This window comes from Musa acuminata, chromosome BXJ3-8 (assembly GCF_036884655.1).
Source record: "Musa acuminata AAA Group cultivar baxijiao chromosome BXJ3-8, Cavendish_Baxijiao_AAA, whole genome shotgun sequence".
Classification (NCBI taxonomy): domain Eukaryota; kingdom Viridiplantae; phylum Streptophyta; class Magnoliopsida; order Zingiberales; family Musaceae; genus Musa; species Musa acuminata.
Window position 1 is genome coordinate 38,187,917 of NC_088356.1, and position 23,419 is coordinate 38,211,335.

The window sequence follows — 23,419 nt, forward strand, 5'->3', positions numbered from 1 at the left end:
TTTTTATAAGCATACAATTCATAATTATTTAAAATAATTTTAAATTTTAATGTAAAATTATTTAATATTTTTTGTACTACGTATAGTGTTCTTTTAGTATGATTGAAAATTCATAATTATTTCATATTTTAAATAATTTAGTATTACTACATAATTATTACTACGTAATAATGTGAAAATAACTCATGTTTTTTTAAGTTGAATCTTACACCTCGTATTTTCACAAATATATAATGCATAGTTATTGTTGAAGAATATTAGGAATTGACACAAAATTCTCTTAGTTACCTTATTTTTACACTATGTTATAATTTTTTTAGTATTATTAAAAAAATATATTATTAAGAAATTCTAAAAATAGGATCACTTCCCGAAAACACTAAAAAATATATATTGTTTTTGGGAATTCATCCTACATATACTTTATACCAAAATACTTTAATATCTGTGCCCTATTTTTCATATAAATATTTTTATATAATGTGGATTAAAAAAAAATACTAACACACAAACTTTCAAAGTTAAGAACACCAAAACATAATTATATCAACTCAGTTAGCTCATATGTCATGGTTCCGTAAAGAAATATCGCACTAAAATAAAAAGTATTCCCATCATCATTAGAAAAAAAAATATCATTCATGGTTGAGCAACATTATATTATTCTTTATTTATCATACATATTCTTGTTTAAAAAATAAATAATAAAAATAAATTTTGATCCAAAGAGCTCTCGATGATTTGATAAAGTTTTTATTAGTCAAGACAGCTATAGCATTCAAACCTTTTGTTTATAGGTAAAACTTTATGTCGGATATAATTCAAGATTTAGAATCCTCAATCTTAAATATATTTGATACATCATAATTATACTAATGTCTAATGTTTTCATATATCATTATACTAATATCAATATATCCATTTTTACCTCAATATGCATCTCCGTATATTTCATCTACACATATTTCAATTAAAGAGAGTCTGATTAAATAGAACATCACAGATTTAAAAATAAATAAATAATATTATTTCTCTATTCCTATCTAAGATTAAGAAAATAAGTAATATTATTTCTCCACCCCTATCTACATAAATTTACCAAATAGGGAATTAGAGATATGCATTTAAACTATTTCCCCACCCCTATCTACATAAAACATATGAAATAGGGAATAGAGATATACATTTCTTTGTTGGTTAGCTTGACAACAACAGGAAGAAGAATGGGTCAATGTACATATCTATTTCGTTCTCAAATTTGTTTCTTTCAACAATAGCCGTCTCGTCATCAGTCGTATTCTGAAGTTTGATGGCCTTCTAAAGAGGAAAAGTCTTCTGCGAAGGTCACATCAATTTCTTATCGTGAATTTTTTTGTCTTTCTTTAATTTGTTTCGATTTTCAATTATATTCACCCAATCAAAATTATTATCGAAACATTAAAGGAAATTACACCATAATTCGAAATTTTAAAGCATATACAACTAGTTTTAGCACTGATATTATCTTCAGTCAATTTGGATTCATAAAATTATTTTCATGATGCAAAACCTGTACCACATTTATATCAGAGGATGTGGTGTCATCAATTGCTTGACTATAAAAAAAACAAAAAGTGCATAAAATATGATAACATTTTAAAGTTGGCATTATTATCACCATACGTGATAGAATTCCATCTAATGAGTGGAATTTTGACTTTAGTTGACTTTGGCCTCGAGAGAAACCTCCTTCAGGCAAACGTCGCCCCTGGCTTAACCACACGATTTGCTTGATGTGATGAGTGGTCGTTCGTCAATCTCACCTCTCTTTCTCGGCAACTACTTGGTGAGCCAAATCCTTTCCTCCGTGAGCAGACCGGAGGGTGTTGGTAAGCATCGTTGGTGGGGCACGTGACGAAGCCGGACGGAAGCAGCCGTGGCGAATGGGCGGCGCTGCCCCGCCCCCACTCCACCCTCGGTCACGTGACCTAATGGCTTCCTTTGCCAAGATATAATATGTAATTATATAATATTTATTTATTGGGAATGGATATGATGTGCTGCTGCGCAAATCATTGACTTTGATGTCATGGATTACTTATTAGAATGATTACGTGTGTGGGACTACAAATTATAATAATGATGGTGGAATTATTATATTGTTATATTGATATAATCTAAATTATAGATAAGCATTAGAGCACATGCGATATTTTCCTGAGGCAGACTCCACGCACGCATAGTGATGGTAAGTTAACCATCACCCAAAATGATGACCCACTACGCCACCGCCAGTAAAAATAAAGGATGTCGTCCACAGCCTAGAGAAGATAAAGGACGGGCCCCACTCTGACGTAAAACCTAAACGTCCGATTCCCGGGGTCGCTTTAGTGAGGAAATAAGAAACGTTTACCTCTTTCTACCTCGCTTCCTCGGCCGCTCCACGTTTCGGTCACGGGCCACCATCGGATCCGCTCACCTCCCTGGCGCCGCCAACGAGGGATATTCCCACCGGTTCGGTCTGGGTAATCGACCCTAAGGTGGTGACCACATGCTCACTCATCCGCATTCCACTCACTCTTTATAAAAGCCCACACCTATCGATTCTTTTCCAACCGTTCCCAAATCGAGTCCCGACTTCCCCCAATCCGCATGGCCGTCGTCCGCGACCGAAGGCTCCCTCACCTCAACCTCACTCTCGAGCTCCCCGACACCGGCGCCACCGCCGACTGCCGCCTCCGCTTCGCGCTCCCGCCCCTGCTGCCGCCATGCTCCATGTCTTCTGCCTTCTCCTCCGCCTCGGCCTCGGCCTCCGCCGCCACCCCGCCGTCGGCCGAGTTCCGGTTCTCGGACTTCGAGAAGATCCGGGTTCTCGGCCACGGCAACGGGGGAACCGTCTATAAGGTCCGCCACCGCCGCACCGCCGCCTTGTACGCGCTCAAGGTGGTGAACACCGACGCTGCTGACGTCTCGCTTCGCCGCCAGGTGTACCGCGAGGTCGACATCCTCCGCCGGGCGGTCGACTCCGACCACGTCATCCGCTTCCACGCCGTCGTCCCCACCTCGTCCGGCGACGTCGCACTCCTCCTCGAGCACATGGACGGCGGGTCCCTCGACGTGCTGCTCCGCCGCCGTGGCCGCCCCTTCCCGGAGCCCGCTCTCGCGGCTATCGCCCGCCAGGCCCTCCTCGGTCTGGCCGAGCTTCATTCCCGCCAGATCGTCCACCGCGACATCAAGCCGGCCAACCTCCTCATCAACGCTGCCGGGGAGGTCAAGATCGCCGACTTCGGGGTGGGCAAGGTGCTGCGGCGGTCGCTCGACCCCTGCGACTCCTACGTGGGCACGTGCGCTTACATGAGCCCGGAGCGGTTCGACCCGGTGTCCCACGGCGGTGACTACGACCCCTACGCGGCCGACGTGTGGAGCCTGGGGCTGGCGGTTCTGGAGCTGCACCGCGGCCACTTCCCGCTGCTCCCGGAGGGGGCGCGCCCCGATTGGGCGGCGCTGATGGTGGCGATCTGCTTCGGCGAGGCCGCATGCGCCGTCCCCGAGGGTGCGGCGTCGGGCGAGTTCCGGGGCTTCATCGAGTGCTGCCTGCAGAAAGAGAGCGGGAAGCGGTGGTCGGTGGCGGAGCTCCTGGGCCACCCTTTCGTTGCGGGGGCTGACCGAGTCGACTCGGAACGGGCGCTCCGTGACCTCCTCCTGGAAGGCTCGGACGAGTCGTGACTCGCCGCGCCGCCCGCTGTGTCGTTTCCCATGTACATAATGGAGGCTTTCTTGGAATTCTTTAATCCACTTACTTGAGAGGGAGGACATCGACTCTCCAGTGAAACGCACTGGAGACTAGTTCTTGGCTAGGAGTGGTGTTGATGTCATCCGCTGTGTAAAGATGTTTGAGCTAGCAAATCAAAGTCTTTTTTTCTTCATCTTCTTGGTGGTATAATACTAGCAATACTTAAACAACAACATGATGTTAATTAGGAGTGATGATTATATCCCCTTTGATAAGGGTAAAAATGGTGATGTAATACGCCATGATGTCAGCCATGCCTGGACAACACACTGCCCGAGGAAGTCGGTATTAACACCTAACTCAGGCTTAGTTCTTCACGCCACGCCAACCCCATGTCAGACGCTATCAGCCTGCCTCCTGCAAACAACCACATCAGGTAACATCAAACTCATCTATAAATACCCCAGAGTTCTAAACGAGCAGGGAGAGGACAAGCACAACGCACTTGGAGGCATCTCTTCCTCCAAAACCCTCTCCACATCGCTAACTTGATCGTCGGAGGGGTCGGGCCGAGCTCCCGGCCTGACCTATGTGCAGGTCCGAGACGGTGTCGCCTCTTCCCGGCGCTACGACGGAGCTTTCTCCCCTCCCGACCTGACCTCCCGACCCGAACCACCGTGCTCGGCCTTCGGGAGACCCCGAGGGACGGAACCCGAGATCCCCGAGATCCGAACCCCCGAACCGAGCCGCGACGGCCCCGAGGCCACGGCTTAAACAGTTGCCCCCCGCATCATTTTGGCGCTAGAAGGAGGGCCCCGTATGTCGAGGGATCCTCATACTGATCCCGACGAACTCCCTGTCGAGGGATCGTTCTTAGCAGGGGCGCAGGTCGTGCGTCCCTTGCGTGACGGGCCGTGGGATGACGACCTCCCCACGACCTCTGAACGCTACTGGCGTTCATTCAACAACCCGTATCTGCTTCCGCCTGAGGGCGCTTCGAGCGTCCCCTCGCCGGTGTCATCCGAGGCCTTTCACGACCTCGCTCGTCAAGTCCGAGCTCTGACGGATATGGTGCAAACCATCATCCCGCTCGTCTCCCAACCGACACCCCCACTTATGACTCAGCCGCTACGGCAACAAGAGCCGCCCGCTTGGGCCCACATGACGCTTCTGGAGCCTTCCACTTCTCCTCGGGTCAGACCGACCCCACTCGGGGATCCAGTAAGGACAAACCCGAGCGGTCGCCCGGAGCCCGAGGTATTATCTCCGGAGTCAACGGACTCCCTGCGAGCCCAACTATGTTTTCTTAGTCAGCGGCTCGACGAACTAGAGAAGGAGTTTTGCAACTCAGAGGGAGAGCTCGGGATGGACACACACCGAGGATCTCCGTTCGCACTAGAGATACGAGATCACGCCGTTCCCCCGAACTTTCAGCTCCCTTCTTTGGACGCATACGACGGCTCCACTGACCCGGCGGACCATGTCGCCGCTTTCCGTGCCCATTCGGCACTGTACGGAACGTCTGACGCTTTAATGTGCAGGGCATTTCCCACAACCCTGAGGGGTCCGGCCCGCACATGGTATAGCGGCCTGAAGATCGGAACGATCACTTCCTTCGGGCAACTCGCCAAGGACTTTGAGCTCCACTTCGCAACCCATGCCCGGCCGAAGCCCTCCGCGACACTGCTCCTCGGATTCAAACAAAGAGAGGACGAGCCCCTCTCACATTTCGTGGATCGCTTTACCACGCAAATCCGGAGCTTACCAGACACTCATCCCTCTCTGTTAGTGCAGGCGTTCATGGTAGGCTTGCGACCTTCCAGATTCTGCTGGTCCCTCGTAGAGCGACCCCCCACCACAGTACCAGATATGCTCTAGCGAGCCAACCAGTACGTCACGGTGGAAGCTTGGGTGACCGCAAGGAAGAGGAGTGACTCTGGGCGACAGGCCCCTTAGCAGCGGTCAAGCACCCGCGGTTGCTATCCGGTGTAATCCTCGTGCAAGGAATCTAGCCCCTTCCTCAGTCTCCTCCAAGCAAAGGCTCCATATTTACCTGACCGCCTCTTGGCTCACGGTTAGCTTTGGTCTAACCCCCCTCTTTTTTGCATTCGCACGGCTCGATCGGAGACGCCCGAGTCCACCTCAGTGCGGCCTACCCGCTTGAGCCATGTCCCTCGGTCGCAGTCTGCCCGAGTCCACCTCAGTGCGGCCTGCCCGCCTGAGCGGTGTCCCTCGGCCGCAGCCTGCCTGCGTCGAGCTTCTCGGCCATACACCGCCGAGTTCACCTCAGAGCGGCCTGCCCGCCTGAGCGGTGTCCCTCGGCCGCAGCCTGCCTGCGCCGAGCTTCTCGGCCATACATTGTCGAGTTCACCTCAGCGCGGCCTGCCCGCCTAAGTTGTCTCTCGGCCCGAGCCACTTCCCTCGGCCATGCACTGCTCGAGTCCACCTCACGCGGCCTGTCCGCCTATGTCGTGCTACTCGGTTGCATGACCATCACGACCACGCCTGCGCGGTCTGTCCGCCTGCGTCATGCTACTCGGTCGCATGACCATCGCAACCACGCCTGCGCGGTCTGTCCGCCTGCGTCGTGCTACTCGGCCGCATGACCAATGCGACCACGCCTGCGTGGTCTGCCCGCCTGCGTCGTGATCCTCGGTCGCATAATGCCCGAGACCACACCTGCGCGGCCAGCCCGCCTGCGTTGTGCTCCTTGGCCCCATGTTCCCGAGACACACCTGCGCGGCCAACCGCCTGCGTCGTGCTCCTTGGCCCCATGCTCCCGAGACACGCCTGCGCGGCCAGCTCGCCTGCATCGCGCTCCTCGGTCGCATAATGCCCGAGGCCACCTCCTCGGTCGCATGATGCCCGAGCCCACACCTGCGCGGTCTCTCCGCCTGCGTCGTGCTACTCGGTCGCATGACCATCGCGACCACACCTGCGCAGTCTGTCCGCCTGCGTTGTGCTACTCGGCCGCATGACCAACGCGACCATGCTTGCGCGGTCTGTCCGCCTGCGTCGTGATCCTCGGCCGCATAATGCCCGAGACCACACTTGCGCGGCCTGCCCGCCTGCGTCGTGCTCCTTGGCCCCATGTTCCCGAGACACACCTGCGCGGCCAGCCCGCCTACGTCGTGCTCCTTGGCTCCATGTTCCCGAGACACGCCTGCGCGATCAGTACGCCTGCGTTATGCTCCTTGGCTCCATGTTCCCAAGACACGCCTGCGCGGTCAGTACGCCTGCGTCATGCTCCTTGGCCCCATGCTCCCGAGACACGCCTGAGCGACCAAGCCCGCCTGCATCGGGCTCCTCGGCCCTTCGGCTCCATGTTCCTCGAGACCTCGTCCGCGCGGCCAGCCTGTCTGAAGACAGAAGCCATGCATCGGACTCCTCTTATACAACAACTGACGTATAGCTCCTTTCGGGGGGGGGAATATGATAAGGGTAAAAATGACGATGTAACACGCCATGATGTCAGCCATGCCTGGACAACACACTGCCCGAGGAAGTCGGCATTAACACCTAACTCAGGCTTAGTTCTTCATACCACGCCAACCCCATGTTAGACGCTATCAGCCTGCCTCCTACAAGCAGCCACATCAGGTAACATCAAACTCATCTATAAATACCCCAGAGTTCTAAACGAGCAGGGAGAGGACAAGCATAACGCACTTGGAGGCATCTCTTCCTCCAAAACCCTCTCCACATCGCTAACTTGATCGTCGGAGGGGTCGGGCCGAGCTCCCGGCCTGACCTGTGTGCAGGTCCGAGACGGTGTCGCCTCTTCCCGGTGCAGATAAGACAAGTATAGGTTGGTGAGTGGAAGAAGGGAGGAGAGGAATTAAGGAGTCATAATTCCCTACACCAGTGATGTACGTAACTCCATGAACGACAAGGAAGGGGTTCGCGGAAGCTGCTGCCGCCTGGTTTGGGAGACGGCCCGGACACATCAACAACGGTTGCCGCCGGCTCCTGTTTGCTTGGATAGCGATGCGTCACAAAGGACGCATGAGCCATAAATTAAATGCACATGTGACGTACTGTTAAAAGTCATGAGATAATGATATAAAGTATTGTTATTATTATTCTATTATACTTGAAATATTACTAATTCATCCTGATCATAATTGCTGATTCCGATTGACAAAAAAAAAAAAAAAACCAAAATTTAATCCAAATTTAAAATGCTAGCCAATGTACTAACACCATACCATGGAATCAATCTGTGTCTTTTTTTTTTTTCTCTTTTTCAACTGGTTTAGAACTGAATTAAAATCAAAATTAGTGTTGACCCGATTTAGTTTTGACTCTTAATCCATTCGATTTTGATTTGAAATGAACAAGATTGAAGATTGATTTAGATTATTTTTCATGGCCATGCAATCCAAATAGCTCCCAAGTATTTTAAGGTAAACTAATTTTAAGAAAAGAACCATGACGTCTTTTCTTAGAACTTTCTTCCTTAGGTCCCAACGTTGAATGTTTCGTCCTTTCTTTTATTCTCCTTCTGCCATGAAGGAATCTTTTATGATCTGATGTAAAAATTGCTAAGTCACATCATTATAAAAAACTCATGACAAAATAATGAAAAATCAAAACGACGACTAAAGAGACTAAGTAAATCAAAGAGATGATCACAAACAATGGTGGAAAGATCAAGTCGAACTTGATATTGCAAGGTTAGCACACACACCTTCTTTCATATTCATCGTACCTTAGGACTTTTCTATCCTTGAGAGATTTTGGATCATCATGGCTAGCAGTCGTGTAAACCCTAAAAGATCAATATTTTGTAATGAAAATTTACCAAATTATTGAGAAGGAAAGTAAGAAAAACTTTACTATTTCATTAAGATTCAAGTTCATCATTAGCATGAATATTTTTCTATTTCATCAAAAAATAAAATCAACACAGTAGATGAAATTTTTACAAAGCATAAGTTCAATAGATGCTGAACAAAAGAGATGGAGAGATTTTTTACTACGAAGGAAAAATTGTACTTATATGTAGTAAAATTAATCTTGGAGTGTTAGGATGATAATTTGATTAATTTAGACTACCTATTCTAAATAAGAATATGATAAACCATGATCTATTTATGTGTCATGAGTCTAAACTACCCGTGAGAACATCAAGTCAGATTAAGAAAAAATCGGTAAATACATCGTAAAGTACTAGTAAGGGTTATAATCAAGTTTTTTTCCTTGATAATTTTTTTATATTTTAAATTATTATAGTTCTTCTTTCTATCTATCTTTTTCTATCTTGATTTTTTATAGAATACCACTTGTCATGAAGACAGATAGAATACCACTCATCATGAAGACAACGCAAGTTAGCAAAGACAACTATGAAGCAACAAAAACAAGATAGAAACAACCACACTCAAAACCCACATGCGAGGAAAATAATCAAGAAGAAAATATCTCAACCGATCACTATATTTACAAGATTACTATTTATAAGCTTATTCTTTTTAAAATTTTAAATTTTAATATTATTTTTTAAAATAGACATAAATATATTTTTTCTTTCTCCTCGTATTCTCTCCTCCATCTATTTTTTTCTTTTTCTTCCTTCTTTTTTGTTTTTTTTTCTTCTTCTTTCTCATACTCCTTGGAGTATAGTGTTGAGGAGATGACGAGCACAATTAAATAATATTGAACTATGTAAGAGCACAAGCTTTATGACGATGATCGATAGCATGGAATATGAGCAAAGCATCGACGACAGAAAGCATAGGCTAGGAGATAAGAAATATGAGTTGGAAAGAGTGGGGGAGCAGTGATCGATGATAAGAAGCATGGGCTAAAGGAGCTTTGGTAACGACATAGTGCGTAGGTGACGATCATAGGGTCATGGGAAGAAAAAAAAAATAAAATGGGATGAATTAGTGGGATTGTAAATTATAAAAATATTTTATTAATTTTTTTAAACAATTATAACAAATAAAAAAAATCAATAGTAAAAGGGAGCTCTAAATAGGAAACTCACCACGTGAACGTGTGGACATAAGCATTTAGATCGCCGACCATCTATTTAATATCTCACGGTAGAGAGCAGAACAAAGAAATGGGAGCATGCCGCCATCAACCACTCCTTATTTATATGAAAAGAATAAAAAAGAACACTATTTAATCGTACGACCACAAAGCACCAGTGGGCTAGCTGATGGTGAACGTCCTAGTAGGTCCCATTAACATGCCAATAGACTGCAGTTTGAAACTAGCTACGTAGCCATTTTGTTAGAAGAAGAAAAGAAACGAATGATAAATACGAGAAAGGAATTGAACAAATGAAAGATAAATGTTGGCTGCCACATCGATCGATCGAGATTTAGGTGTCAGCTAAATAAAGACGACCATCATCTCGTTTGAATGAGAATCCAACTAAGCTAATAATTCAATGGTTTCAAATTGAATCAGAAGTAAAGCTAATCCGGTTTCGATTTTTAAAAATTAGAATCAAATTCAAAATCAATGATTTCAAATAGAATAAGTATATATATATATATATATATATATATATATATATATATATATATATATATATATAGTAATTTTTTCATCAATTAAAAGTAGTGGATAAAATCTAAATCAATAGTTTGTAGACTGCAATCGCCTTAAACCGATTCGGTTTTGATTCTCTATTTTGCAAAACATGGTTCACCCTAATCATGGGTACGGATTCAATTCAAATTAGAATCAAATTGAAATTGAATCGGTTTGAAATAGAAATTAAATAAGATAAACGTTTGACAATTTCGAACCGAACTGGAAGAAGGCAATATGATTATATTTTGATTTCAAACCGATTAAATATAAAAATAAAATATAAATAAGATCTTAGTATAGTGGTTAGTACTTTAGATTTAAAACTTATTAATATAGGATTTGGGTCTTGGTAAAGTCCTTTATTTTTAAAAATTACAATTAGTGGGTCAAATCAAAATCGAAACTAAATTAATGGTTTCCGATTCAATTTTAGTTCCAAATTTGATAAAATTGTAACGGGTTCATAAACCGTGGTCACCCCAGTGAGGTTTTGGGAAAGGCGAAAGGCATAGGGAATGTCTTGAGCTAACGGGTTCGGTGGTTAGCACAGCGCAAGCCCGATCCGGCCCGTTTAATTGAACCCGATTCGACCTGCATGTGGCCTACGGGCGAGCCAACTCGCCCGACTCCGGTTACAGTTGAGACGGCCCAACGTGGCTCGTCTCTAAACCCTAACTCCGTCGCTCGAACCTTCCGCCTTCTGCTAAAAGCCGTAGCTGCCTTCGGTTTCCTTCTCCCTTCGCCTCTCCTCCGCCTCTCACTTCGCCTCCTCCTTCCGCTCAGATGGCGGCGATGATGGTACATGATCTCTGTTCTATGATATCTATTTTGTCGTAGTTTTTCTTGTTTAGGGCTTACCGGTTAACCATTTGGATATTTTGGTGTGATGATTGCAGCAACCCCAGATCATACTGCTGAAAGAAGGGACGGACACCTCGCAAGGGAAGGCGCAGGTGGTGAGCAACATCAATGCTTGCACAGCCGTGGCTGACGCGGTTCGCACGACGCTGGGCCCCCGAGGAATGGACAAGCTCATCCACGACGATAAGGGCAACACCACCATCTCCAATGACGGCGCCACCATCATGAAGCTGCTCGACATCATTCATCCCGCTGCCAAGATTCTCGTTGACATTGCTAAGTCACAGGACTCCGAGGTAACGTGCCGCCTCCCAGATTTTCTGTAGGAACCCGGAGCATGAAATAGGTGTCAACTTTTAGGGTTTTGACGATATAGATTGGAGCACTAGTGGCTTTTCTACAAAACTTACAGTCTTGATTCTTGCTTATTGTGAAATAATCATTGAATCGCCGGGAACATGGAATGGGTGTCAACTTTTAGGGGTCTGATGATAAAGATTGGAGCACTAGTGGCTTTGCTACAAAAATTACGGTCTTTATTCTTGCTTATTGTGTTTGTATAATTTGCATTTTTGTCAGGGACGTATTTTGTAGGTTTTCCAGCAAGTAAAAAAATAATGTTAGCCAAAAGAATCTGTTGAAAGATCTTCATGCATTTACAAGACTAGGAATCTTCCAACAGTATTGCAAAAAGAAAAAAAAATCAACAAACTAACTCAAACCAGCAAAAATAATAGCAGCTTTGTGTTTTAACACAGCCAGTTCCACCTTCATTCTTAACAATAACATGCAAACAACATTTATGATGAGGTCAGTTATGCTCGTCCTACTGGATTAGACTGGGGAAACACCTGGGCCTTTCCTTGAGTGATACTGTGCCACGTCAAAGGGTCTGATGTGCGGATTGTCAATGGATTCTGACCTATCGAGACAGGAAAAGGGGGCTGATGAGGCCATTGTCCAAGGCTCAATCTAAGAAAATATTAGAAAGAGCTTAGAGCTTAAGGGTGCTTGAGTGCATGTAATACTTCACCTGATACATATTCTCCTTTTTTACTTGTTGCCCACAATGTGGTGCACTCTCATGCAAAGGAAGGTTAGGTTGGCTTCTTAATCCAATGTAGCAGGTGAAGTATTACATGCAGCAGGTGAAGTATCAGGTGAAGAATTACATGCAGCAGGTGAAGTATCACGATAATCAATATTGACTTTATGCCCAGTGTGCTAATATGTCCCCATTGGCAAGGTTGTCTTTGAATCCTGCTCTCAATAGGAAATTAACTCTGTAAATTTCAGGATATATTTAATTGTTATCTTAGTTAAGTTTTGCTGGTTCCTAAAGATCCCGTTATTTCCTTGAACCCAGATGTAATTGACAGCAGCAGCTACAGCACCTCTTCATGGGTTATTTACCACGGTGTTGGAAATCTGCATTTGCTAGAGAACCATCTAATCTCATGCCAAAATTCACAGATGGTTCTACTGATGTTGGAGAACTTCTGTGAAGTATCCAAATTTTTACAGACACACAAAATATGAACAATTTAGCGCTAAATCCAAGTTATATTGCAAGGCATTTCCTTTTTTTTCCGTCTTTACAATTTCTTGTGGCCAATGAATTTGTGTGGTTCTTAGCAAACTAAAAAAGAATCTTGTTTAACATGAATATCCTGTAGTGTTGGAGTTGTTGGTTTTGAACTAATGGATTGGAAGTTGCTTAAGTCAAAAAGTTCTTGTCATGACTCTTCATGGTAGGCCCATTGGCTTAGTAATTTAGATATAATGATCCTTCAATCATATAACCCAAATCGCTTCATCTTGTGTCATTGGTAGTGAGTCAATGTGGTTCTTGTATATTGTCATAACCGAGAGAAACTAGGCCATAAAAAACTTCATTCAAAAGATTGGACATCATTGTGAAGGTGTATTACATATCCTGGAGACATTTCCTATTTGGTGGCGTGTGAATCTCATGGTCTGGTCTCGCGTCTACATTGTGATATGCCTCTTGCGCTGCCCACTTGATTGGGCCCCATTGGTGGTTTAAATAGGCACATGGGCGCTCGCCTAGGCGCTTGGATGAGGCAAGGCGAGGCCCGAGTGCACTAGGCGGTGCACTTCAGTGAGGCGTCGCTTGGGCGCCTCGGGCTTGGTTCAAATGAAGCAACCGAACCAAACTTTTAAGTCTAGTTCGGCTCAACAGTGGTTAGTTAGTTCGATTGAATCAACTAACCACTTTCTTATTTGCAAAAAGCCACCCCACGCACCCTCGAGCCATCAACCCTAGAACAACTTATGCCTCTGTCACCGACGCTTCCACTACCTCCGTCGCAGACATGGCGAACTGAGGCTTCGTTTGTTGTTGATGGACAGGTCTAACAGCCTAGCCTTTGTCCATAGCTTCCTTCCACTGCTACTGCTTCCATGTGCAGCTCCTTCCACCATCGAGGTAGAGGACCGCAACTTCCTTCGTCATCGATGGACACCTCTGAAGCTTCCTTCACCCATGATGTCGTTTTAACTTCTGCTGCTGCCGCTGTTGTTGCTGCTGCTGCTGCTGCCATCTGCAGCTTCCTTCGCTATCATTCATAGCTTCCGTCGCTGCCACCGCTGCCATTCACAGCTTCCTCCACCGCTGTTGCTCTTGTCCGAAAGTTCCATTGTCGACGACTTTTTCTCCCCTTCTTAACAGTTCTTTTCTCCCTCTCTAACTACTGTTAATAGTCGTTTAATGTTGTATTTTTATTTATATAATCATATTTATCTATTATATTATATATTTTTTATATTTTAATATTTCAAAGCGTCTCGTTTCGCTCGGGCGAGTGCCTAGCACCTCGGGCATTTTGTGCTTTGGCGCCTTTTGATGCCTAGTGCCTTTTAAATCACTGGGCCCCATTCATCCACACATTTGCTTACTAGTAATCTGTGATACCAGATGTCATGATTTGGCCTAATAGGTCCATTAGCCTAGTAACTCAGATATAGGAGCCTTTAACCACATGATCCAAAAAAAGCAAACCTTTTTTAATGCAAGAGTTTCTTTTAGCTGGTGAAAGCAACATCATCTTGGTTTCATGCATTTATGGACTTATTTTTACAGTGCTAGACTTTTTATCTTATACTTAATTTGATGTGATATTTGTTAGTTTCAATTTGACAAATTCACTCATGCCCTCGTACCTTTATGGGCTTACTGATATCTGGCTAATGCTGGTTGGTTTTAACTGGTTCTTGCCTCTATGGTGATTGGACCTTTCTTTGCTGTGTTCCTGGTCAGGTGATTGTTGTCTTGTTGTTAATTGTTGCAGTGTTAATTGTGGTTAGATTTTGTGCTTATTTGATGTCCTAGGCAAACATAAAGCACTGGTGTTATAAATTATAAAAGCATGCATCTTTTTGGATATGTTTTTGGTGTTTAAACTAGTTCTGTTTGCTTGTCGGTGTCTTTCTTGACCTGAGGCTGGTTTTAGTATTGAGCCATTGTAGATAGGCCTCAAAGATGCATCTCCTTCCGGTGCAGGTTGGTGATGGAACCACCACTGTTGTGCTTCTTGCTGGTGAGTTCTTAAAGGAGGCAAAACCTTTCATTGAAGATGGAGTTCACCCTCAGAATCTTATTCGAAGTTACCGAACTGCATCCTCGTTGGTGAGTACCTGAAAATTGAAATTTCTTATGACTGGTTGTGAACCTCATTAACCAAATTTTGGATAACAAATTTCAGGCCATTAACAAAATTAAAGAACTTGCTGTAAGCATAGAGGGGAAAAGCCTTGAAGAAAAGAAATCTTTATTGGCAAAATGTGCAGCTACAACACTTTCTTCGAAACTAATAGGTGGTGAGAAGGAGTTCTTTGCTTCCATAGTTGTGGATGCTGTCCTTGCTATTGGCAACGACGACAGGCTTAATATGATCGGGATAAAAAAGGTCATGTTCGTCTTCCTAAAATGGTCCTCTAGTTCAGTAGTTTTGAACTTCCTATTATAATTTTTATGTTTTTTTGTGGGAGTATCAAATTACAGAGTAATAATATCTTATCCTACTGTTGCTTCACATGTGGACAACATATCCATCTAGATTCCTCATTATTCAAATGAATCGCAAAAAGTTTCTGTTCCATTTTACACCGAACATTTACTCATTGTTTTAAAGTATAGCTATTAGATATGTTTAGATACATGACTTGAATGCCAAAACTTGGTTCGAGTTCTAAATAAAAGATCCATATATCTTGAGAGTATCTAAAGCAGCAAATATCTATATGCTGCTTGTGGGAGTGAGAAGCTTGATAGTGATTATTTATACTGTGTCATAGTTTTTTTTTTTCTGGTTGGTGGGGGATTTTCTCTTTTTCAATCCTTTGGCTATACTTGCTTACAGGCAAAAATTAGCTCATTATTTTAATATAGAGAAATGCTAAGTTAATATTTGATATTTTCCTGGAATTTGGCTTTCAACGCGATCTTGCATTTTTGCTTCTAGTTTCGACATACAAAAGTATGATTTTGGATACTTCCTGCCTTTTCTGTCTGTTAGTATTAATATGTGGTTCCACGGCTACTTTTCTCCTTTCAATCAGTTCAAGCTAAAATAATGAAATTGTGAACGAAGATATAGCTTTTGGAAGATATTTCAACGTCTAAATTTTGGCTTTATCTGTGTAGGTCCCTGGGGGTAACATGAGAGATTCATTTCTTGTTAATGGTGTTGCTTTTAAAAAGACATTTTCTTATGCTGGTTTCGAGCAACAGCCCAAGAAATTTGTAAATCCGAAGATACTTTTATTGAACATTGAGTTGGAACTGAAGTCAGAGAAAGAAAATGCGGAAATCAGGTACACCAGCTCCAATTTCATTTATATATAGTTCTTTCTCTCTCTCTCTTTCTCTCTATATACTTTTGCCTTCTGGTTCTTCTGTAGGCTATCGGATCCATTACAGTACCAATCAATTGTTGATGCTGAATGGAATATCATCTATGACAAGCTAGATAAGTGTGTTAAGAGTGGTGCAAAAATTGTCCTCTCTCGATTGGCAATTGGTGACCTTGCAACTCAGGTATCTTCAGTCAGTTGTTAGTCACTTGAGTCATAGTACATTGAACCATAACACTTTGTCCTTTTGTGCAGTATTTTGCTGATCGAGATATTTTCTGTGCCGGTCGTGTCACAGAGGAAGATTTACAACGAGTTGCTGCTGCAACAGGTGGAACTGTTCAGACATCTGTCAACAACATCATCGATGAGGTTTCTGTCATGCTTGCTTATTTTTCATTGTTAGTTATTGACATGATGCATGAGTTATGCTTATTTTATTGAACTCTTTGATTTTGAAAACAAAGCATTTTGGTTTGATATAATTTCTAATTTCTCACAAGTATCTCTGCTTTTGTGTCAAGATTCTCGGATCCTGTGAAGTGTTCGAGGAAAGACAAGTAGGCAATGAACGGTTTAACATTTTTAATGGCTGCCCTTCTGGTCAGACAGCAACCATTGTTCTCCGAGGTGGTGCAGATCAGGTTTGTTGCTTGAAGTGGTGGTGTTCCTTTGTGTTGACTTTGAGATCTTGATGCACACAGCTTCTTGTCATTAATTTTTTTGCTATCCCTCTTCAGTTTATTGATGAGGCAGAAAGGAGCCTTCATGATGCTATAATGATTGTTAGGAGAGCTTTAAAGAACTCTACCATTGTGCCTGGTGGTGGCGCTATTGATGTAATTATATGTAGCAAAGCATTGTTTTGTTCTACTTTATCTCTTTCGGACCATAATATTTTTCTGTCAATGACAGATGGAGTTAAGCCGATATTTGAGACAGCATGCACGTACAATAGCGGGGAAGTCACAGCTATTTATCAATTCGTATGCCAAAGCTCTTGAGGTAGACAACAATGAGTATTTATGTCCTAGTTCCCTTAATATATCGGTGGTTATATCTGTTGAGCACGAGCATTTAGAGAGTTATCAATTTGCCATCAATTTTACTACTTTCTTGTCTATTTTTCTTTGGAACTCCTTTAGTAGGTTTAAATGCTGTGCAACTTAGGCAGTAAAGTGTAAATGTTTTGGTATCTTTGGATTGTGAAGATTAGAAAAACATGAGATAGTTCAAATGGAGGGGATGTACAGTGTTATTTCACATTGAATGGTTTTGAACTAAAAGAGAACAAACATGTTATAGGATTAGGATCAACTAAAATGTGAATTATAAGAAGAGCATTGAGAAGTGTCATGTTTTAAGAAAGAAAAGGAAACAATTGTCTCTTGAAAAATCATGTTCAGTTATAATGAAGAACAAAATTATGACTTCTAATAAGATGTTTGTGTCTTATTTGGTGCTATAGTGATCTAGTTGGCACTTGGGCTTCCAGAATAGCTTACCTGTAATGAATGTAGCTTTTTGACCTGGAAGGATTGCTATATATTTTCTTTGGATTTCTAGTCTTAAGAGTTCTATTTTTCTTACTCTGCAGGTCATTCCACGGCAACTTTGTGACAACGCTGGATTTGATTCAACTGATGTACTGAACAAACTAAGACAGAAGCATGCGTCTGGTTAGTTTCTTCCTTTTCTTCATAAATGAGATCACTTGGATGTTTACTTTTAGTAACACATGCTGAAATTCACAACATCAACAGGGGAAGGTTCAAACTATGGTGTGGATATAAATACTGGTGGAATTGCTGATTCTTTTGCTAACTTCGTATGGGAACCTGCAGTTGTGAAAGTAATTTTTCTATTTTCTTTGCTCTCTATCAAAATTGTGTTAATTAATGTTAATAGCATCAATAAACATGATTTGCAGATCAATGCTATAAATGCTGCAACAGAAGCTTCTTGTCTTATCTTAAGTGTGGATGAGACTGTGAAGAATCCTAAGGTAAATATTTCTTTTGAGACAGAAGCTTTCTTTAACCATGAGTTTTATGACAGGTCATTTTAGGCCTATTAAGTCCTTAGTGTTTGCTTGCTTTCCATCATTGAAAAGACATATTTATGTAGTTCTTTCTTTCCTGTTATTTCTATATTTCTTTTTAAGGGTGCTTAATCGTCTAGATATTTTTTTAGCTTTGTGTATCTTTATTGTTACAAGGGAAATCCTAATGGAAGTGAAGCTTTAAGATTTATCTATCTAATTTGACCCATCGATACTCTAATACATAACAAGTTATAATGTTCCAACTATTTTGGTTCGTTGCGTGAATCTTTTTCCATCATTGTGCTCTGCATGAAATAACATTAGTCAAACCAAGGTTCGCCATACTGATTCGAACTGATTTATCAAATGGTTGACAGTATGGTATGTACCGTTTTGTATCGACGTATCGTGTATCGGTACGACAGGGCATATCGACAACACGAAAAAATGGTTCAAAATAGCTCCAAAAATTCCTTTAAAAAAGTTAGATTATAGTTTTTAAGTTGAAAATAAATATAAATTTAATATATTTTTAGCAAAAATAATCTGAATTAGGAAAGAATAGTGGCATATATCTTTTTTGGGCTTGAGGAGTAGCGTTGCGGTACGTTTCAAGTCGTTTTTTCATTGATATTAAATTATATACGATGAAATGATTTGAATTGTTAGATTATTTATCATTCAACTTAAGGTTTAAGATTCAAATGAATTAAGTAATCGATCAACGCTTATACTTGGTTCTACCACTAAAAAGAACTACGAGACTCTACGGGTGATGCATCGGGGTCCTCGATCCTGTGTATCTATATATCAATTTGATATGTTTGTCAGACCCAATCTTGAAATTAATCTCATGATATAGTATATTAATACATTGTATGTCATTGGTACATCAATGTGATGATGGTTGTAGTCTGATCATTATGAATCACATATGTCTAAGATGGCTCCTAAGGCAAGTACGATTGTGGCATGTCTTAAAGGTTAGAGAATGTCAGTACTTTCGCCACTGATCTGTTGCTCCGTATCATAAGATTGATTACCGTATTGTTGCTCGGGGAAGAATGACCAACTATTTTCGTTCTGTTGTTGATCGTAAGATTCTCCATAGTACAATGACTATGAATACGATGAGCTTCGCTTTGTGTCTACGTTGTGGAGGTTCTGTCGCATTTACTCAAAATCATCCATTGCCTTATCGGTCGCCATTATCGGTCGAGGCACTGTTGTCTACATCATTGTCATGTCTCCGGACTGAGCGGGTTATTGAATACGATTGAGGTGTTTTGTCGCCCGACTCGTTTCTTTCCAATAGTGTCGATGATGCTACTACTTTCCCCTTTGCCTTTGCCTTGCACGTTGGGCATCTCTAGTTTCTCGAGTAGTCTGACTTGATGCTGATTGGCTCCTTCCGTCACGTTCTAATCGAGGGTGATCTTCCTCTTGTTGGGGATGTGCTTTCTCTTCTATTGCCTTGGTGGTTATACGTGAATAGCGTAGACGATCTCCCACCTCATCAAATAGAGGATCATCTTGGTTCTTTGTTGCTATGACCCACTCTAACATCGGCTGGGAATTCTCGTTGTAGTATTGGAGGTCGATGAGATCAATCTATGGTTTCTCTCGCTCCTTGTCTAGCTCGCCACATTGTAACCTTAGCCATATGTTGTAATGGATATATACAAGTTTCTCTCACCAGTAACATTCACAACCATTTGATGTCATCGTTTGTTAAAAGTACACGGACGACAACCTTCCTTTAATTGACCCAACATAGGTTAAATTTCGATTAAATCAATACTAAATACACTAATCACAGCATTAACATAGTTAATCATTCCCTAATTAGTTTTCTTTCATCATTATAAACATGTCAAACACTCTAATTGGTATTAAAGGCATTGAATTGACCCAATATGAGTCAAATTTTAATTAAATCATCATTAAACCACTAATCACAGTATTAAAAAAAATTAATTAAAACATAATTAAACCTATTATATCACAAAGATGTAAATCACCTTAATATGCTTGAAATACAAAGATTTGACTCATTAAGTGTCTAATTTAAAAAAATCAACATTAAATGTACTAATCACAACTTTAAAGGCCTTAATTTCTCTCTAATTAACACTACTCTACTATCTTAAAGACCTTAAACAACATATTAGATATTGAGAACATAGAATAGGTTTAATTATCTCATAAATCATCAAAAATCGAGAAAAAAATACATATATTTGATTAGAGAGTTCTTCCTCTAACTTAGGAGTGATCTAAAATCCTCTCTAATTAGCCTTCCAAACTTGATTCAAACTAAAAATCACAGTTTTGTGAAGTTTTAAGAGAATGCAAATGTGGGAATGAGAGAAGTGAGTGAGAAAGATATTGAGAGGGTAGAAGAGTTTGAGAGAGTGAAAGAGGGGCAGGAAAGGGTTTAAAAACCCTTTCAAATGGATTTGATCGTTATAACTAGTCAGATCTAAGTCGTTCGTTTGTAACGGTCGAAATCCGACAGGTATCGATCGGTGCAAGTTAACGATCTAATTTTGACCATTCCGATCATTACATACCCTGTAGCCAGTGATACAAGGTCATTTAGCATATACCACCTAGTACAGGGTGGTTTGCGTGTCAGTCCCCTATTGGATCGGTGTATATCGCTCATACCGGGAGGTATACCACAGCATGACGAACCTTTGGTGAAACTAATGCAATTATATTTCCTATGATTTCTAAGAAAAGTTGCTTAGGTCGTCTATCTCACATCATTCTATTGTGAAGTTTATAGGTCTCCTTTGGATCAAGGATTGGAATATCATATCATACTGGAGTTTCGAGATACGCTCGGTACGGTACGGTATTGTATATTGAGCGGTATGTTTCGGTATATCGCTTGATATATATATATATATATATATATATATATATATATATATATATATATATATATATATATATATATATATATATATATATATATATATATATATATCTTCTCCCCACGCGAGGCGACGTCGCCTCTCTTCTCCCTAAGCGGGGTGACATTGTAGAAAAATGAGACGATGCTGCCTCTTTCTATATATATATAAGTAAAAAGAATCTTATATATATATTTATTTATATATAAAAGTAAAAAAAATCTGCGACGTCGCCTCTCTTCTCCCCAGGTGGGGTGACGTTGTAGAAAAACGAGGAGACGTCGCCTTTATATATATATATATATATATATATATATATATATATATATATCTCGCCCGATAGTGGGCGGTTTATGTATCGGTCTACTGGCGGACTGGTACATACCACCCGGTACGAGCGGTATTATTCGAAATTGACGACCTTGTTTTGGATATATTCATATATTCATAAATTATTTTCTTATCACCGGCTAGAGGTGTACCTAATTGCTCACAAATGTAAACATTTCATATTCTATTCTTTTAATAAACCCATGTATCCATTTCAACATCCTCAAAGTTTAGCAACTTGACTTTTGAAACATGTTTTTCAATATACAACATTCTGTATATGAAAGCATGATTTGTTTCTTATAATTTCTTTTTATAAACTAAGAAGCATCCTATCACAGCCGAAGGAGCACACTATCAAATAAAACTCCTGGTGCTTTTCCACGCTATGACATAGAACTCCTGAAGCCTTCTTGTATCTGTATCTGACTCCAGATAGCTGCCTTTTTCTGATAATGCTTAAATATATTTTTATATGCCTATTAATATATGTTGAAATATATTTTTTATATGCCTATTAATATATGTTGAAATATATTTTTATATGCCTATTAATATATGCCAAATAATGCTTAAATATATTTTTATATGCCTATTAATATATTTTTATCTTTTTTTTTGTTGCATTTTGCTTTGCTTTGGGGTTATGGTATTTGTGCTGCTGTGGTTCTCATATTGTACTCTAGAGCTTATGGTATTCAACTATTCATCTTGCTCTGAGCCATCCTTTACTCATTATAGCACTGAATTCAATATTCAGTTGGTTGGTAATAAATTTTAGGCAGTGTTAGGAATTCGATCATATTTTGAATAAACTTTTGATGTTTGTTTCACATCCTTTTCAACTACATCAGACGGAAAGTGCTCTCATATTGTACTCTAGAGCTTATGGTATTCAACTATTCATCTTGCTCTGAGCCATCCTGCTACTCGTTATAGTACTGAATTCATTATTCGGTTGGTTGGTAATAATTTTTAGGCAGTGTTAGGAATTAGATCATATTTTGAATAAACCTTTGATGTTTGTTTCACATCCTTTTCAACTACATCAGTCGGAAAGTGCGCAAGGTGAAGCTGCTGCAAGTGCTATGATGGGTCGTGGTCAGGGTGGACCAGCCTTCCGTGGCCGTGGTGGAAGAGGCATGCGGCGGCGTTGATTCCCGTTATCAGTTTTTGTCTCCACTTCTACGCTTAAGCTTGATTGAGAGTCGGTGTATCAGGAGAGCTGCTTCTTTTCGCTTCACCACCCCTTTTAACTTATGGACATGAGAAGTTTGGATTGCAGAACCTGCTTGAACTAAATGTTGTCTCAGTTTTGTCGCTGGCATGGTTTGTATTATTTGATATTTGGTAGTGGTTTAAGAATGTGATGTATTCTCTGTAGGTAGAAATGCTTGATTGGAAACTTCTAGCCCATTGGAAACACTTAACAAAAAATTGATTCTATGATCAAGTGATCTCTGATAATAATGTTTCTAGCCCATTTGCATGTTCTTTATTGGAAACTCACTATCGAATATATTTAATTTCTTAAGAATATTTAAGTTTTTTTTATTTATAATGATGTAAGAGAAGTTTATTACTATATTATTGTTTCCTTATTATCTTTTTTCACTATATCAGAAATCTGTTTATGATCTTATTTATAATTGTTTACTTAGAATTTATATATTTATTTTGTTTTAAAATAAATATTAAAGTACGTTTCAACTAGTTGGTTCATCGGGGTGTATATCATTAAATCATTAATTACTATTTTAAAATTTAAATTTAATGTAAATTACTTAGTTCAAAAAATTGGATTTGTATGATTTGTATAGCTGTCTTCAAATATATATATATATATATATATATATATATATATATATATATATATATATCGGCTCGACTCCCACGATGGAGGCATCCGCAGTGGGTCCAGATATATCTGTCTTCGGGCACATGACCGAGACGCAACTGGGTAATGGACGAACTGGCAGGGAAAGCATCGCTCCATCCATTAAAACCGGTTCAAACCGAATAATTAAAGGTGGAACTAAATTGAATTATTATTTTTATTTGATGTGATAAAAATAAAATAGTTTGAACCGGAATCGTTCGAGAGTTATCGAATCGATTCAAGAT

At 41.2% G+C, this 23,419-nt stretch overlaps 2 protein-coding genes across 2 annotated transcripts; both read left to right on the forward strand.

Moving 5' to 3' along the window:
• The first annotated feature begins 2,581 nt into the window (after window positions 1–2,581).
• Window positions 2,582–3,905, forward strand: LOC135645523 (mitogen-activated protein kinase kinase 9-like). Its single transcript, XM_065163977.1, has one exon. It carries the CDS (start codon window positions 2,632–2,634, stop codon window positions 3,703–3,705), a length of 1,074 nt encoding a protein of 357 aa, XP_065020049.1. The 5' UTR covers window positions 2,582–2,631; the 3' UTR covers window positions 3,706–3,905.
• A 7,002-nt stretch (window positions 3,906–10,907) lies between these two features.
• On the forward strand, window positions 10,908–22,778 carry LOC135645522 (T-complex protein 1 subunit eta). Its single transcript, XM_065163976.1, has 14 exons — window positions 10,908–11,062; window positions 11,161–11,421; window positions 14,649–14,774; window positions 14,851–15,054; window positions 15,792–15,961; window positions 16,049–16,184; window positions 16,256–16,372; window positions 16,525–16,644; window positions 16,741–16,839; window positions 16,916–17,005; window positions 17,598–17,679; window positions 17,764–17,852; window positions 17,931–18,005; window positions 22,348–22,778. Exons 1-14 carry the CDS (start codon window positions 11,048–11,050, stop codon window positions 22,450–22,452), a joined length of 1,689 nt encoding a protein of 562 aa, XP_065020048.1. The 5' UTR covers window positions 10,908–11,047; the 3' UTR covers window positions 22,453–22,778.
• Window positions 22,779–23,419: the final 641 nt, after the last annotated feature.